Raw genomic sequence first — 15,893 nt, 5'->3', positions numbered from 1 at the left:
AGAGTGAAATTTTGGAATAACTAATCTGAAATGAATTAGATCTAATGCTATGACTGATGATTTTACATTTTTAAAAGTTAAGGATTCACAGACATACTTTAAATAGTGTAAATTATATGTATATTTGATGTGTGTGTGTGATTGCATATTAAAATTAGTAAGAAAATATTCTCAAAAGCTAATAGTTCTAAAAAGATAAATTTTAAATATTTCATATCAAGAAAAGGTTAAAAAGACTTAGGTTGAATTGAATATATCAAAAACTATATACTGTAAACACCTGTACCACTGCGTTCTCTTTTGTCTGTTAACTTTAATAACAATTGATAATTGACCTCAAGATTTATAACCAACATTTTGGGGTGCACAATATATAAAAGAATATGTTGATTCCACAAGTGTTGCTACAATTTCTGTCCTTGAGAAAAGTAGAAGATGATTTGGAATTATTCCAAGCAGACATGTATATAAATCTTGCATTTACAACTTTGGATAGAGCCATTACAGGAAGACCCAGTTGAGGCTGTAAGGGCCTCTTGTACATAACTCTGGAGGTTGAACCACTTGGATATTCTGCATTTCATGAAATGAATTCATAGGTCAGACTTCCATTAACCTCCACTACCTACATGCCACCTCAAGAAAGCAGTCACCAAAGTAAATCTGTCACTTGTTAGAACACCAAATTGTCTTGAATTGAACCTGAACTTAGACTGAAGATATATTAGACAAGTGTTGATATCGTTAAAGAAAAAAACAATCTAACGCTTGTTAAAAGACTTTATTCAGGACCTTTGTGATAGGTATCAAGACTATTTCAATAGGGGAGAAAGTTGGAGCTCAACTCTGTGCTAAAGACAGCTGGGGATTTATGACCAAGGAGCAGAGTAAGAGGATCGGTGGATGGAAAATTACTAAAAGGAGATGTTGAGGGTGGGGAAATTCTTGCTAAACTGACTTAGCAGGATTTTTGCTAAAACTGGGCTAGGCAGGCCAAATACAAAGCCCAAGGATGAGGCCTAGTCAAAAAGAGGGCTCAGAGAACTTGTCTAAAGTTTGGTCAAGAAGAGGGTCTTTGTTCATTTAATTAAAACCAAAATGTGTTTACAAATACCTCAAAACAATTTGCCTACATCATTAACGAGATGCTTTCAAAGGACAAGCACCACAGGGTAATGCTAGATCTTGTTATTCATCTAGTGGTTTTATTGTTGATGTTCATAGTTTTTCAATTTTTTTGAGCAATTATGATAATACCATAAATTTCTTGAGCACTTTCATCATGCCATCCACTCTTTTAGGTGTTTTTCACGTACCATCTCATGGAGTCCTCACAGCACCTTTATGTGGTAAGTACTATCATTACCCTCATTTTACATAATAGGAAACAGACTCAGAGAAATTAAGAATTTGCCAAAGATTACACAGTTAATAAATGGCACAGCCAGGTTCTGCAAGGCAGGACCACAAAGACTACAGTCTTAACCAGAAGGTTGTACTTGTTTTTAAGAACAAACAAGTAATTCTTAGAATTAATTTTGTTTAAATGAACAATATATGGCTTATCAGATTATAAAAGAAAAGATACTTATATTTGGTTGCAGGGTTAAAACATTCAAGTAGGCATTTGGTAATATTAGAATTAAATTTTAAGTATAAGAACTCAGGATTTTTAAGAATTTATCTTTTCCAGCTCGGCCTCTGCAGTGGTCTAGGTACTGTTACTATTCCTCAGCAGAAATATCACCAACATCCTATTTCTGGCATTACTACTAATTCGTGCTCAAAAGTAGCAGGGTTTCTTGGAGAGGGGCTGCTTCCACATCTTATGACTGAGAGAATGAAGGTAGTCTGGAACTTTTCTTTGCAAGAAAGCAAGGCAGACGCTTTCAAAGTTCTGATGGGGTTGAAAGAAAAAAGAAGTCAGCTTAAAAGGGCCTCTCATTGGCCAAGATGTAACAATTTAAGCATCAAAATACAAAATAGAAACTATACTTAATTAAAACAAGTAGTCTATAGAAAAATTGGGATTTTCTTTTCAAATAACTAGTATTGGGCTTCCCTGGTGGCGCAGTGGTTGAGAGTCCGCCTGCCGATGCAGGGGACACGGGTTCGTGCCCCGGTCTGGGAAGATCCCACATGTCGCGGAGCGGCTGGGCCCGTGAGCCATGGCCGCTGAGCCTGCGCTTCCGGAGCCTGTGCTCCGCGGCGGGAGAGGCCACAACAGTGGGAGGCGCGCGGACCGCAAAAAAAAAAAGAAAAAAAAAAAAAAAAAGTCAAATAACTAGTATTATATGCAATTGATTTTTATTCAGAAAAATTCCTATTTATATTTAATTGTACGTTTAGTCCCAGGACAGATGGAAGCATACTGAACACTTTCTAGCTGAGTTACACCCAGGGGTTACAGCCCTCACAGCTCAGACTGGGAGGCACACAGGCACAAGTCTCACCAGGCTCCTGTGTGGGAAGAGCTGTGCAAAGGCTTGTGATCAGGGCTTTGAGCATTTCTCTGTGTGCTATACATCAATAAATGGCTTACTAAAAGCAAATTTAAAAGGCTGAGAGTAAGGATCCAGTAGAGGGAGAAGATGAAGAAGGCAGAGCTATTCCACTGGCCAACGGCCCTGGGTCAGAGAAGGGGTGAAATCCAGGATCGATGGCCAGACTGGCCTTGCTGGGGAGGAGGAAGGCTGCCTCTTCTGGAACAGGAGGGAAACGAGGGGCACTGGTGAGAAAGTGAGAGAACTCAGCTTAAAAGTAGAGCAATGTGGGCTTCCCTGGTGGCTCAGTGGTTGAGAGTCCGCCTGCCGATGCACGGAACTCGGGTTCGTGCCCCGGTTCAGGAGGATCCCACATTCCACAGAGCGGCTGTGCCCGTGAGCCATGGCCGCTGAGCCTGCGCGTCCGGAGCCTGTGCTCCGCAACGGGAGAGGCCACAACAGTGAGAGGCCCGCGTACCACAAAAACAAACAAACAAACAAAAAAAAGTAGAGCAACGTCTCAAATGTGCAATTGTACTTTGACTGACCCACCTAGGAACATTACTCAGAGTCCTAAAATCTGAGTAGGGATCACATTAAAAGTCACCATTGTGCTTTCGCAGTTGTGGCCCAGTGGCTGCGCTGAGGGAGACAATAGTGGACAGCATGGAACCAGGGTATATTGAAGATGATTTTGGTCTACAGATTGTCAACTATCTGGTGCCAAAGTTCTTTGTGGACACAAATGAGGCAATATTAGATCTTTGTCTCCCCTTGCCCCTTTCCCACCCATTCCTGTTGGTTTGATTTTCCCTCTCAGGGTTCTGCCCACCCCATCCCTCTCTGGCTGGTGAGGGCCTCCAATTAGGCTTGCTGTAGTCCACAGGATCAGTGGTTCTTTGGTCACATGTTCCAGTCTCCACATCCAATGACTAGACAAGTAGCCCAGAGCTAAGTGTTCAGGAAGCACTACCGTAGCTGGGAAGATTCATCAGCATATGAACAAGTGCCATGGCAACGAGATGGAGGTCCAGGAATCAGAACTGCTCGTAGTCTGAGCCCTACATTGCACATGTGCTGCTTCTCTTTATAAGACTATCATTTTCACTTAACTACACTGTAATATTTAAAAAATTATTTTATTGAAGTATACTTGATTTACAATATTGTGTTAGTTTCAGATGTACAGCATAGTGATTCAGTATTTTTGCAGATTACACTCCATTATAGGTTATTACAAGACTCATGGTATAATTCCCTGTGCTGTACAGTATATCCTTGTTGCTTATCTATTTTATATAGAGTAATTTGTGTCTGTTAATCCCATACCCCTAATTTGTCCCTTTCCCCTTTCCTCTCCCCTTTGGTAACCACAAGTTTGTTTTCTGTATCTGTGAGTCTGTTTTGCATATACATTCATTTATATTATTTTTTAGATTCTACATATAAATGATATACATTATTTGTCTTTCTGTGACTTATTTTACAAAGCATAATATTCTCTAGGTCTATCCACGTTGCTGTAAATAGCAGTATTTCATTCTTTTTATGACTAATATTCCATTGTATGTATATGTATGGGTATATATGTCTTACTAATCCAGTCATCTGTTGATGGGCACTTGGGTTACTTCCATGTCTTGGCTATTGTAAATAGTGCTGCTATGAGCATTGGGATGCATGTATCTTTTCGAATTAGTGTTTTCATTTTTTCCAGAAGATACCCAGGAGTGGAATTGCTGGATCATATGGTAGTTCTGTTTTTAGGTTTTTAAGGAACCTACATACCCTTTTCTATGCTGGCTGCACCAATTTACATTGCCATCAACATACGCTGCAATATTTTTAGGTAATTTTTAATTTTCATATTTTAAATAACAGCTTTACCACATCTTTTTTTATCTTCATCTGTTGATGGGCACTTAGGTTGTTTCCATATCTTGGCTATTGTAAATAATGCTGTGATGAACATGGGGGTACCGGTATCTTTTCAGATCAGTGTTTTTGTATTCTTTGGATAAATACCAAGAAGTGGGATAGGTAGATCTTGTGGTAATTCTGTTCTTAATTTTTGGAGAAATCTCTATACTGTCTTCCACAGTGTCTACACCAATTTACACTCCTACTAACAAACAGTGTACAAGTGTTTCCTTTTCTCCACACCCTTGCCAACACTTTGTTGCCTTTTTTGATACTCACAGTTCTGCCAGGTGTGAAGTGATATCTCATTGTGGTTTTGATTTGCATTTCCCTAACAATTAGTGATGTTGAACATCTTTTCATGTGTCTGTTGACCATCTGTATGTCTTCTTTGGAAAAATGTCTATTCAGCTTCTCTACCCATTTTTTAACAGGTTATTTTTGCTGTTGTTGTTGAGTTATATGAGTCTTTTATATATTAATCCCTTATCAGATATATCATTTGCAAATATCTTCTCCCATTCAGGTTTTTTCATTTTATTGATGGTTTCCCTTGCTGTGTAGAAGCTTCTTAGTTTGATGTAATCCCATTTATTTTTGCTTTTGTATCCTTTGCCTGAGGAGACATATCTAGAAAGATAATGCTAAGACTGATGTCAAAGAGCATATTGCCTATGATTTCCTCTAGTTTTGTGGTTTCAGGTCTTGTGCCTCCCCCAGTTTTTTTTTTTTTTTTTTTTTTTGCGGTAGGTGGGCCTCTCACTGTTGTGGCCTCTCCCGTTGCGGAGCACAGGCTAAGGACGCACAGGCTCAGCGGCCATGGCTCACGGGCCTAGCCGCTCCGTGGCATGTGGGATCTTCCCGGACCGGGGCACAAACCAGTGTCCCCTGCATCGGCAGGCGGACTCTCAACCACTGCGCCACCAGGGAAGCCCTTGAGTTCATTTTTATGTATGGTGTGTTAGTGGTAGTTTCTTTGCATGTGGTTGTCCAGTTTTCCTAGCACCGTTTATTGAAGAAACTAACCTTTCTTCATTGTATGTTCTTAAGAAAATTTAAGTTTTAAACTTTTGAGCAGCAAAGAGGCTTGGAAACGTATTATAAAGTATCTAAATTGTTTATTTAAAGAGATTTTAAAAGGTTGAATACAGTCCTAGCCTATCATTTAAAGAATGTTTATCTATGTTCCAGGAAAAACTTACGATAGTTAAACTGTTACTATGTTATTTTTTTTAAAAAATTGGAGTATAATTGCTTTACAATGTTGTGTTAGTTTCTGCTGTACAATGAAGTGAGTCAGCTATATGTATACATACCTCCCTCTTGGACCTCCCTCCCACCCCACCCCCCATCCCACCCATCTAGGTCATCACAGAGCACAGAGCTGAGCTTCCTGTGCTTTATAGCAGGTTCCCACTAGCTAGCTATTTTACACATGGTAGTGTATATATGTCAATCCTGATCTCCAAGTTGGTCCCACCCTCCTCTTCCCTGACTGCATCCACATGTTTGTTCTCTACATCTGCGTCTCTATTCCTGCCCTGGAAATAGGTTCATCTGTACCATTTTTCTACATTCCATATATATGTGTTAATATACGATATTTGTTTTTCTCTTTCTGACTTACTTCACTCTGTATGACAGACTCTAGGTCCATCCACATCTCTACAAATGACCCAATTTCGTTCCTTTTTATGGCCGAGTAATATTCCATTGTATATATGTACCACCTCTTCTTTTTCCATTCATCTGTCATTGGACATTTAGGTTGTTTCCATATCCTGGCTATTGTAAATAGTGCTGCAGTGAACACTGGGGCACATGTCCTTTTGAATTTCGGTTTTCTCAGGGTATATGCCCAGGAGTGGGATTGCTGGGTCATATGGTAGTTCTATTTTTAGTTTTTCAAGGAACCTCCATACTGTTCTCCACAGTGGCTGTATCAATTTATATTGCCACCAAGAGTGCAAGAGGGTTCCCTTTCTCCACACCCTCTCCAGCATTTATTGTTTATAGATATTTTGATGATGGCCATTCTGACCAGTGTGAGGTGATACCTTGTTGTTTTTTTTTGTTTGTTTGTTTATTTTTTGTGGTACGTGGGCCCCTCACTGTTGCGGCCTCTCCCGTTGCAGAGCACAGGCTCCGGATGCGCAGGCTCAGCGGCCATGGCTCATGGGCCCAGCTGCTCCGTGGCATGTGGGATCTTCCTGGACTGGGGCACGAACCCGTGTCCCCTGCATCAGCAGGCGGACTCTCAACCACTGCGCCACCAGGGAAGCCCTTGTTTTAGTTTTGATTTCATTTCTCTAATTAGTGATGCTGAGCATCTTTTCATGTCCCTCTTGGCCCTCTGTATGTCTTCTTTAGAGAAATGTCTATTTAGGTCTTTTGCCCATTTTTTGATTGGGTTTTTTGTTTTTTTGATATTGAGCTCCATGAGCTGTTTGTATATTTTGGAGATTAATCCTTTGTCCATTGCTTTCTTTGCAAATATTTTCTCCCATTCTGAGGGTTGTCTTTTCGTCTTGTTTATGGTTTCCTTCTCTGTGCAAAAGCTTTTAAGTTCCATTTGTTTATTTTTGTTTTTATTTTCATTACTCTAGGAGGTGGGTCAATAAAGATCTTGCACTGGTTTATGTCAAAGAGTAGTTTTCCTATGTTTTCCTCTAAGAGTTTTATAGTGTCTGATCTTACATTTAGGTCTTTAATCCATTTTAAGTTTATTTTTGTGTATGGTGTTAGGGAGTGTTCTAATTTCATTCTTTCACATGTAGCTGTCCAGTTTTCCCAGCACCACTTACCAAAGAGGCTGTCTTTTCTCCATTGTGTGTTCTTGCCTCCTTTGTCATAGATTTGGCGACCATAGGTATGTGGGTTTATCTCTGGACTTTCTATCCTGTACCATTGATCTGTATTTCTGTTTTTTGCCAGTACATACTGTCTTGATTACTGTAGCTTTGTGTAATAGTTTGAAGTTGGGGAGCCTGATTTCTTGAGTTCCGTTTTTCTTTCTCAAGAGTGCTTTGGCTATTTGGTGTCTTTTGTGTCTCCATACAAATTGTAAAACTTTTTGTTCTAATTCTGTGAAGAATGCCATGGGTAATTTGATAGGGATTGCACTGAATCTGTAGATTGCTTTGGGTAGTATAGTCATTTTCAAAATATTGATTCCTCCAGTCCAAGAACATGGTATATTTTTCCATCTGTTTGTGTCATCTTTGACTTCTTTCATTGGTATTTTATAATTTTCTTTTTAATTGGAGCATAGTTGCTTTACAGTACTGTGTTAGTTTATAATGTACAGCAAAGAAAATCAGCTAAACATACACATATATCCCCTCCTTTTTGGTTTTCCTTCTCAGTTAGGTCACCACAGAGCACTGAGTAGAGTTCCCTGTGCTATACAGTATATAGCTTTCTGAGTACGGGTTTTTTGCCTCCTTTGGTAGGTTTATTTCTAGGTATTTTATTCTTTTTGTTGCCATGGTAAATGGGAATGTTTCCTTAATTTCTCTTTCTGATCTTTCATTTTTAGTGTATAGGAATGCAAGAGATTTCTGTGCATTAATTTTGTATCCTGCAACTTTACCAAACTCATTGATTAGCTCTAGTAGTTTTCTGGTGGCATCTTTAGGATTTTCTAGGTATAGTATGTCATCTGCAAACAGTGAGTTTTACTTCTTTTCCAATTTGGATTCCTTTTATTTCTTTTTCTTCTCTGATTGCCATGGCTAGGACTTCCAAAACTATGTTGAGTAATAGTGGAGGGTAGACACCCTTGTCTTATTCCTGATCTTAGAGGAAATGCTTTCAGGTTTTCACCATTGAGAATGATGTTTGCTGTGGGTTTGTCATATATGGCCTTTATCATGTTGAGGTAGGTTTCCTCTATGCTGACTATCTGGAGAGTTTTTATCATAAATGGGTGTTGAATTTTGTTAAAAGCTTTTTCTGCATCTATTGAGATGATATTATGGGTTTTATTCTTCAATTTGTTAATATGCTGTATCATATTAATTGATTTGCGTGTATTGAAGAATCCTTGCATCCCTGGGATAAACCCCACTTGATCATGGTGTATGATCTTTTTAATGTGTTGTTGGATTCTGTTTGCTAGTATTTTGTTGATTATTTTTGCGTCTATGTTCATCAGTGTTATTGGTCTGTAATTTTCTTTTTCTGTGATATCTTTCTATGGTTTTGGTATCAGGCTGATGGTGGCCTCGTAAAATGAAAGTGGGAGTGTTCCTCCCCTGCAATTTTTTGGGAAGAGTTTCAGAAGGATGTGTTAGCTCTTCTCTAAATGTTTGATAGAATTCTCCTGTAAAGCCATCTGGTCCTGGACTTTTGTTTGTTGGAAGATTTTTTTTTTTTTTTTTTTTTTTTTTAAATCTCTCTTGACCTAGTATTGCATTTCCTCCCAGACTTTTTTGTTTGTTTGTTTGTTTGTGTTTGTTTTTGCGGTATGCGGGCCTCTCACTGTTGTGGCCTCTCCCCTTGCGGAGCACAGGCTCCGGAACCACAGGCTCAGCGGCCATGGCTCACGGGCCCAGCCGCTCCGCGGCATGTGGGATCCTCCCGGACCGGGCCACGAACCCGTGTCCCCTGCATCAGCAGGCGGACTCTCAACCACTGCGCCACCAGGGAAGCCCTGTTGGAAGATTTTTAATCACAGTTTCAATTTCATTACTTGTGATTGGTCCGTTCATATTTTCTAATTCTTCCTGATTCAGTCTTGGAAAGTTGTACCTTTCTAAGAATTTGTCAACTTCTTCCAGGTTGTCCATTTTATTGCCATGTAGTTCCTTGTAGTAGTTTCTTATGATCCTTTCGATTTCTGCAGTGTCAGTTGTAATTTCTTCTTTCTCATTTCTAATTTTATTGATTTGCATCCTCTCCCGTTTTTTCTTGATGAGTCTGGCCTAAGGTTTACCAATTTTGTTTATCTTCTCAAAGAACCAGCTTTTAGTTTTATTGATCTTTGCTATGTTTTTCTCCATTTCTATTTCATTTATTTCTGCTCTCATCTTTATGATTTCTTTCCTTCTACTGACTTTGGGGTTTTTTGTTTTTGTTTTTTTTTCTAGGTGCTTTAGGTGTAAGATTAGATTGTTTTGAGATTTTTCTTGTTTCTTGAGGTGAGATTGAATTGCTATAAACTTCCCTCTTAGAACTGCTTTTGCTGCATGCCACAGGTTTTGGGTTGTCGTGTTTTCACTGTCATTTGTTTCTAGGTATTTTTTATTTCCTCTTTGATTTCTTCAGTGATCTCTTGGTTATTTAGCAGTACACTGTCTAGCCTCCATGTGTTTGTGGGTTTTTTTAGTTTTTTTCCTGTAATTGATTTCTAATCTCATAGTGTTGTGGTCAGAAAAGATACTTGGTATAATTTCAATTTTCTTAAATTTTCCAAGGATTGATTTGTGACCCAAGATGTGATCTATCCTAGAGAATGTGCTGTGTGCACTTGAGGAGAAAGTGTATTCTGCCACTTTTGGGTGGAATGTCTTATAAATATCAATTAAATGTATCTGGTCTATTGTGTCTTTTCAAGCTTGTGTTTCCTTACTAATTTTGTCTGGATGATCTGTCTATTGGTGTAAGTGGGATGTTAAGGTCCCCCACTATTATTGTGTTACTGTCGATTTCCCCTTTTATAGCTGTTAGCACTTTCCTTATGTATTGAGGTGCTCCTATTTTGGGTGCATAAATATTTATAATTGTTATATCTTGTTTTGGATTGATCCCTTGATCATTAGGTAGTGTCCTTCCTTATTTCTTGTAACAGGCTTTATTTTAAAGTCTATTTTATCTGATATGAGTATTGCTACTCCAGCTTTCTTGTGATTCCCGTTTGCATAGAATATCTTTTTCCATCCCCTTTCAGTCTGTATGTGTCCCTAGGTCTGAAGTGGGTCTCTTGTACACAGTGTATATATGGGTCTTATTTTTGTATGCATTCAGCCAGTCTGTGTCTTTTGGTTGGAGCATTTAAGTCATTTACATTTGAGGTAATTATCGATATGTATGTTCCTATTACCATTTTCTTAATTGTCTTGGGTTTGTTTTTGTGGGTCTTTTTCTTCTCTTGTATTTCCTGCCTAGAGAAGTTCCTTTAGCATTTGTTGTAAAGCTGGTTTGGTGGTGCTGAATTCTCTTAGCTTTTGCTTATCTGTAAAGCTTTTGATTTCTCTATCAAATCTGAATGAGATCCTTGCTGGGAAAACTAATCTTGGTTGTAGGTTTTTCCCTTTCATCACTTTAAATGTGTCCTGCCCCTCCCTCTTGGCTTGCAGAGTTTCTGCTGAAAAATCAGCTGATAACCTTATGGGGATTCCCTTATATGTTATTTTTTGCTTTTCCCTTGCTGCTTTTAATTTTTTTTCTTTGAATTTAATTTTTGTTAGTTTGATTAATATGTGTCTTGCTGTGTTTCTCCTAGGGTTTATCCTGTATGAGACTCTCTGTGCTTCCTGGACTTGGGTGGCTATTTCCTTTCCCAATTTAGGGAAGTTTTCAACTATAATCTCTTTGAATATTTTCTCAGACCCTTTCTATTTCTCTTCTTCTTCTGGGACCCCTGTTATTTGAATGTTGGTGAGTTTAGTGTTGTCCCAGAGGTCTCTGAGACTGTTTTCCATTCTTTTCATTCTTTTTTCTTTACTCTGCTTCTTGGCAGTTATTTCCACCATTCATCTTCCAGCTCACTTATTTGTTCTTCTGCCTGTTATAATCCTGTTGATTCCTTCTAGTGTGTTTTTCATTTCAGTTATTGTGTTGTTCATCTCTATTTGTTTGTTCTTTAGTTCTTCTAGGTCTTTGTTAAACATTTCTTGTATTTTCTCAGTCTGTGCCTCCATTCTATTTCCAAGATTTTGGATCATCTTTCCTATCATTACTCTGAATTCTTTTTCAGGTAGTTTGCCTATTTCCTCTTCATTTATTTGGTCTTGTAGGTTTTTAACCTTGCTCCTTCATCTGTAGTATATTTTTTTGTCATCTCATTTTTTTTGATGGGTGAGACTGTGTTCCTGTCTTACTGGTTGTTTGGAATGAGGCTTCCAGCACTGGAGTTTGCAGGCAGTTGGGTAGAGCTGGGTCTTGGTGCACAGATGAGGAACTCTGGGAGACCTGACTCCAAGGAATATTCCCTGGGGTCTGAGGTTGTCTATTAGTCCAGCGGTTTGGACTCAGTGCTCCCACCACAGGAGCTCAGGCCCGACCCCTGGCCCATGAACCAAGATCCCACAAACCACACAGCAAAAAAAAAAAACCCAACATGGTGCAGAACAATAACAAAGAATAAGAAATAAAATAAAATTAGAAAACTAAAACTAACAGATATATTAGAAACAATAAAAGTATAAATGAAACAACAACCGGAAAGTAAAACAGAACCACAATAGCAAAAAAAAAAAAAAAAAAAAAAAGGCCGGAAAAGGCCTTGGCTTAGGTAAGGGTGGGGTTTAGACAGGGGGCTGGGTCCTATACTCAGGACCCACGGGGCCAGAAAAGGCCCAAGTGGGGGGCAGGGCTTAGGCTCAGCACAGCTGGATGGGGCCCTGGAGTGCTGCCAGCCTCAGAGTGCAGAGTATTGGGGCCAGGACCTCAGCAGGCTCACCAGGGCCCAAGTGGGTGTGGGAAATGATAGCTACGTTCCCCCCCAATCCTCATACCCCCAAGGGTCCCTCCCCATTCACCTCTACTCTTCCTCCCCCATCCTCCAATGCCCCCACACAGCCAGAGGGGGCCCTGGAGGGTGGAGGACAAGGCCCATGACCCCAGCAGGCTCCCTGTGGCCCAAGTGGGCAGGGGAAATGCTAGCTGTGCTCCCCTCTGATCCTCTGAACCCCTGAGGGCCTCTCCACGTCCCTGTTGATCCCCTAACAGTGAGTGGGCCTCTCGAGGCGTGGGAACCCCTCCCCTACTGCCACCCCTCAGGGGTGCCAGTCCCATTCCACCTCCACTTCTCCTCCCCCCTTGCTCCCCCGCCCATGTTCTGCCTTGTCTTTTGGGGGTTCCTCCCATACCCTTGGGTGTCAAGGTCCCCCACCGGCATCTGGTAGGTGCCCTAGTTGTGAGGAGACGCGGACTCTGCGTCCTCCTACTCCACCATCTTGACTCTGCCTTCCCATGTTATGTTCTGATGTAAATTTTAGACCTAAAAATAAGTCTTCACCAGAGCAAATGAAATGCCACTTATGGTGAAATATTATACTTTATTGTTTTTCTGAATTATCAGTAAGGTTACAGACACCTAGAAAGGAGTGAGCACACCTCTCATAAAGATCTCAATTTCCTTATGAAAGAAAATGACATAATGAAAACTTAAGGGAGGAGAAAATAATAATATAACCACTCAGTTCCATATATATCTTTACTACTTACAAGGACCTTTCATATATTTTTGATCCTCACAATCACCTGGTGAGGTAGGCAGGTTTCAGTTTTTCATTCTAATGAGGTATTTTCTCCATACACACTGAAGAATGCCAAGAAAAGTTTGCTCTTGAACCCTAGTTTCCATGTATTTTAAGAATAAATTCTTTAAAAAGCAGGTTTTCTGACTAACTTTACTTTCAGAAATTACATTAAACATTTCTTAATTTCATAGTCCATCCTTTACAAAGAAGACAAGAAATTTCTGAAGTCCACCTTTGGATTCTTTTCAGAGTCACTCTGACTAAGCAACATTTTTAGTTGAGAGAAGTGTTTCTTTGTTTTGCTCACATTCTTTGAGGAGCAAATGGGTGTTGACTGTCCAGATTTAGCTGTTCTGAAAAGAAACATAAAGCCACACTTAGGTATACTGACAAACAACAGTTCTTTCTTCTTAGCCTAGATACCTGCTACTAGAATCATTTTCTACTTTTCCATAATTATGGCCATATGTGAGCAGTGGCTGTACCCAGAAAAGTCATTCCAATTTTATTAAAAAATCTCCTCACTAAACAGGCTACAGGCAACATTTAGGAGGTATAATGGGTAGTTCTGGAAGCTTCTTTCACCACCTGAAAGAGAAAGCTAAAGGCAAAGTGTCATCAGGTCTGAGTTCCTTGTAAGTCTGACACCAAGATTCATGGCAGTTCTAAGCAAGGACTTTAAAAACATATTTTTTCTTCACAGCTCAAGACCACTTCTTTCTCAAAAGTGAAGAATATCAACCTACACATATAGGTACCATTCCATTGTATTTTCGCCCCTACAATATAAGCTCCATGGGGCAGACACTTTGTACGACTAACTGTATATTCCAGTGCTTTTTAACAGTGCCAAGCACAGAGGACACTCTCTAAAAATATCCACTGAATAGATGATTCCCCATCTGGTATGTGTGTATTTATGCCTCGTTCTATTTCCTTCCTTCTAATTGTGCTCATCCCCCGAAACAATATTTGGGGTTTGTCAGTCTCATCCCTCTTCTGACTCCCCATCCATGATAAATGTGAAATAGCTTTCTCTTTCCTGCATATATCTAAGAAGGAGTCTGGTCTAAATGCAATTGAATTATTTTAAATATGCCAAATGTTCTTTTATCTACACATGTCCAATAAAGTAGAAACTTCCATGATGAATTCCTATTGTACCAAACATCAAAATAACTAGGAATATAGAGAAAACTGGACTTGAAATTTTAAATGTCAAACCCAATATAAAAAACCTCAATTCAGTAAAAACAAACAATCCAGTCCTTGCTGAATTTTGTTATTGATTTTCAAGAAACTACCACACTCTTTTGTAACAAAATGTTTGTTTAAAAATTCCTTTCACAGTTTCTATGGAGCTAAATTTATTGATAAGCATAGTTAAGTGTGTCTTGAGGATTATTAAAATTAAAACATGTGCCCAGTCACACAGTTAACTTAGTATCATTTCACAAATCCCTATTCAGTTAGATTTCCACAGGAATTTCTGATACAGGAAACAGCAAGAACAAAGGTTTAGAGCAGGAAAGTAAACTGTGAGTGGTTCAGTTTTGCTGACACATAAGATGAATTAAGGCAAGTAAGAGAGGCAGACAGATTGGTCCCAGGTAGTGGGGGCTGGAAATCCATGCTGGAGTATTTGTTCCATATGCTACAGAGTGAGGTGCTAAAGCTTCTAATCAGAACAGTGCTTTTGGAGTTCCTGGTGGCACAGTGGTTAAGAATCCGCCTGTCGGGGCTTCCCCGGTGGCGCAGTGGTTAAGAGTCTGCCTGCCGATGCAGGGGACACGGGTTCGTGCCCCGGTCCAGGAAGATCCCACATGTCGTGGAGCAACTAAGCCCATGTGCCACAACTACTGAGCCTGTGCTCTAGAGCCCACGTGCCACAACTATTGAGCCCACATGCCACAACTACTGAGCCTGCACTCTACAGCCCATGAGCCACAACTACTGAGCCCATGTGCCACAACTACTGAAGGCCTCATGCCCAGCACCTGTGCTCTGCAACAAGAGAAGCAACCCTGTGAGCCTAGAGCCCATGCTCCATAACAAGAGAAGCCACTGCAAGGAGAAGCCAACGCACCACAACGAAGAGTAGCCCCTGCTCGCCAGAACTAGAGAAAGCCTGCATGCAGCAACGAAGACCCAACACAGTGAAAGATAAGTAAACAAATAAATTTATAAAAAATAAAAATAAAAAATATCAGACTAGAAGGGCTTGAAACTAGGAGCAGGAAGACTCAGGGAATTATTGTAGTAGTCCTGGCAAAGAGTGAATAATGAACTAAACGGATAGCAGCAGCAGGGAGAAAAAGGAAAGAATAGCTGCAGACACCTTGGAAGCAGGATGGATAGAAACTGGCGACTAACTGGACCAAGACTGAGCAAGTAGGATTGTCAACTATACTCACCATTTCAGGTCAGAATGTCTAAAAGGGCATGTTCATTTACAGAATAAAGAACTTAGGAGGATGGGCAGGTTTGAGTAGTTACCTGTGGGGACATGTAAGGGTGGGAAGTGGATATATTTAATAGGCAGCTGGGAACAGGCCCAGGGAGAGACTGGAAGTAGAGGAACACACCTGGAAGTCAGTACAGTGATGACTTCCTCAACTGCATGGCAATTTCAGGGAGTGTATTAACAGTGAAATTAGAACTCATGGGTTAACACTGGTAATTTAAATAGCTTAATGGATTAAGATACCTGAAAATCAATGCTGGGCTCTTGGCTTTGGAACCAGACATATCATGATTTAGTTTTGCAGAACTTAGAGTCTTTCTCTCTGGGGTCTTTAGGCTGAGTTTACTCGCAGGAGTGGTAGGATTGCTCTTCAATGTTGATAGAAAGCTTCTACTTTTACCATGATGTTTAACTGTTCTGTTGCATGTTTTACAAGTAATCAACTGCCATAAAAAGAAGAAATAGTGGGTCTGATTTCTCTTATAATTTAATCCAATAAACTGCATGCTCATTAAATTTATATATGTAAGGGACTAAACCAGGTACTGCAGGGTGAGTAACAAAGGCTGCCCTCAGCAAGCTTGTAAACTAGCAGCAGGA

The 15,893-nt window shown here is 39.9% G+C and overlaps 1 protein-coding gene across 1 annotated transcript in view; it reads right to left on the bottom strand.

Annotated features, from left to right (window-relative positions):
• Positions 1 to 12,908: 12,908 nt before the first annotated feature.
• The window catches only part of RMP24 (ribonuclease MRP subunit p24), a 7,184-nt gene continuing 4,199 nt past the window's right edge, over positions 12,909 to 15,893 (bottom strand). Inside the window, exons 4-5 of the mRNA XM_007455204.1 lie at positions 15,537 to 15,736; positions 12,909 to 13,182 (exon numbers count right to left, since the gene is read on the bottom strand). Of these exons, the coding sequence (XP_007455266.1) occupies positions 13,029 to 13,182; positions 15,537 to 15,736 (354 nt within the window). The 3' untranslated portion in view covers positions 12,909 to 13,028. The remainder of the gene's footprint in view (positions 13,183 to 15,536; positions 15,737 to 15,893) is intronic.

Source organism: Lipotes vexillifer, unplaced genomic scaffold, assembly GCF_000442215.2.
Source record: "Lipotes vexillifer unplaced genomic scaffold, Lipotes_vexillifer_v1.1 scaffold90, whole genome shotgun sequence".
Lineage (NCBI taxonomy): Eukaryota > Metazoa > Chordata > Mammalia > Artiodactyla > Lipotidae > Lipotes > Lipotes vexillifer.
The sequence above is the reverse complement of the archived record's forward strand: the minus strand, read 5'-3'. Positions and strand labels throughout refer to the sequence as shown.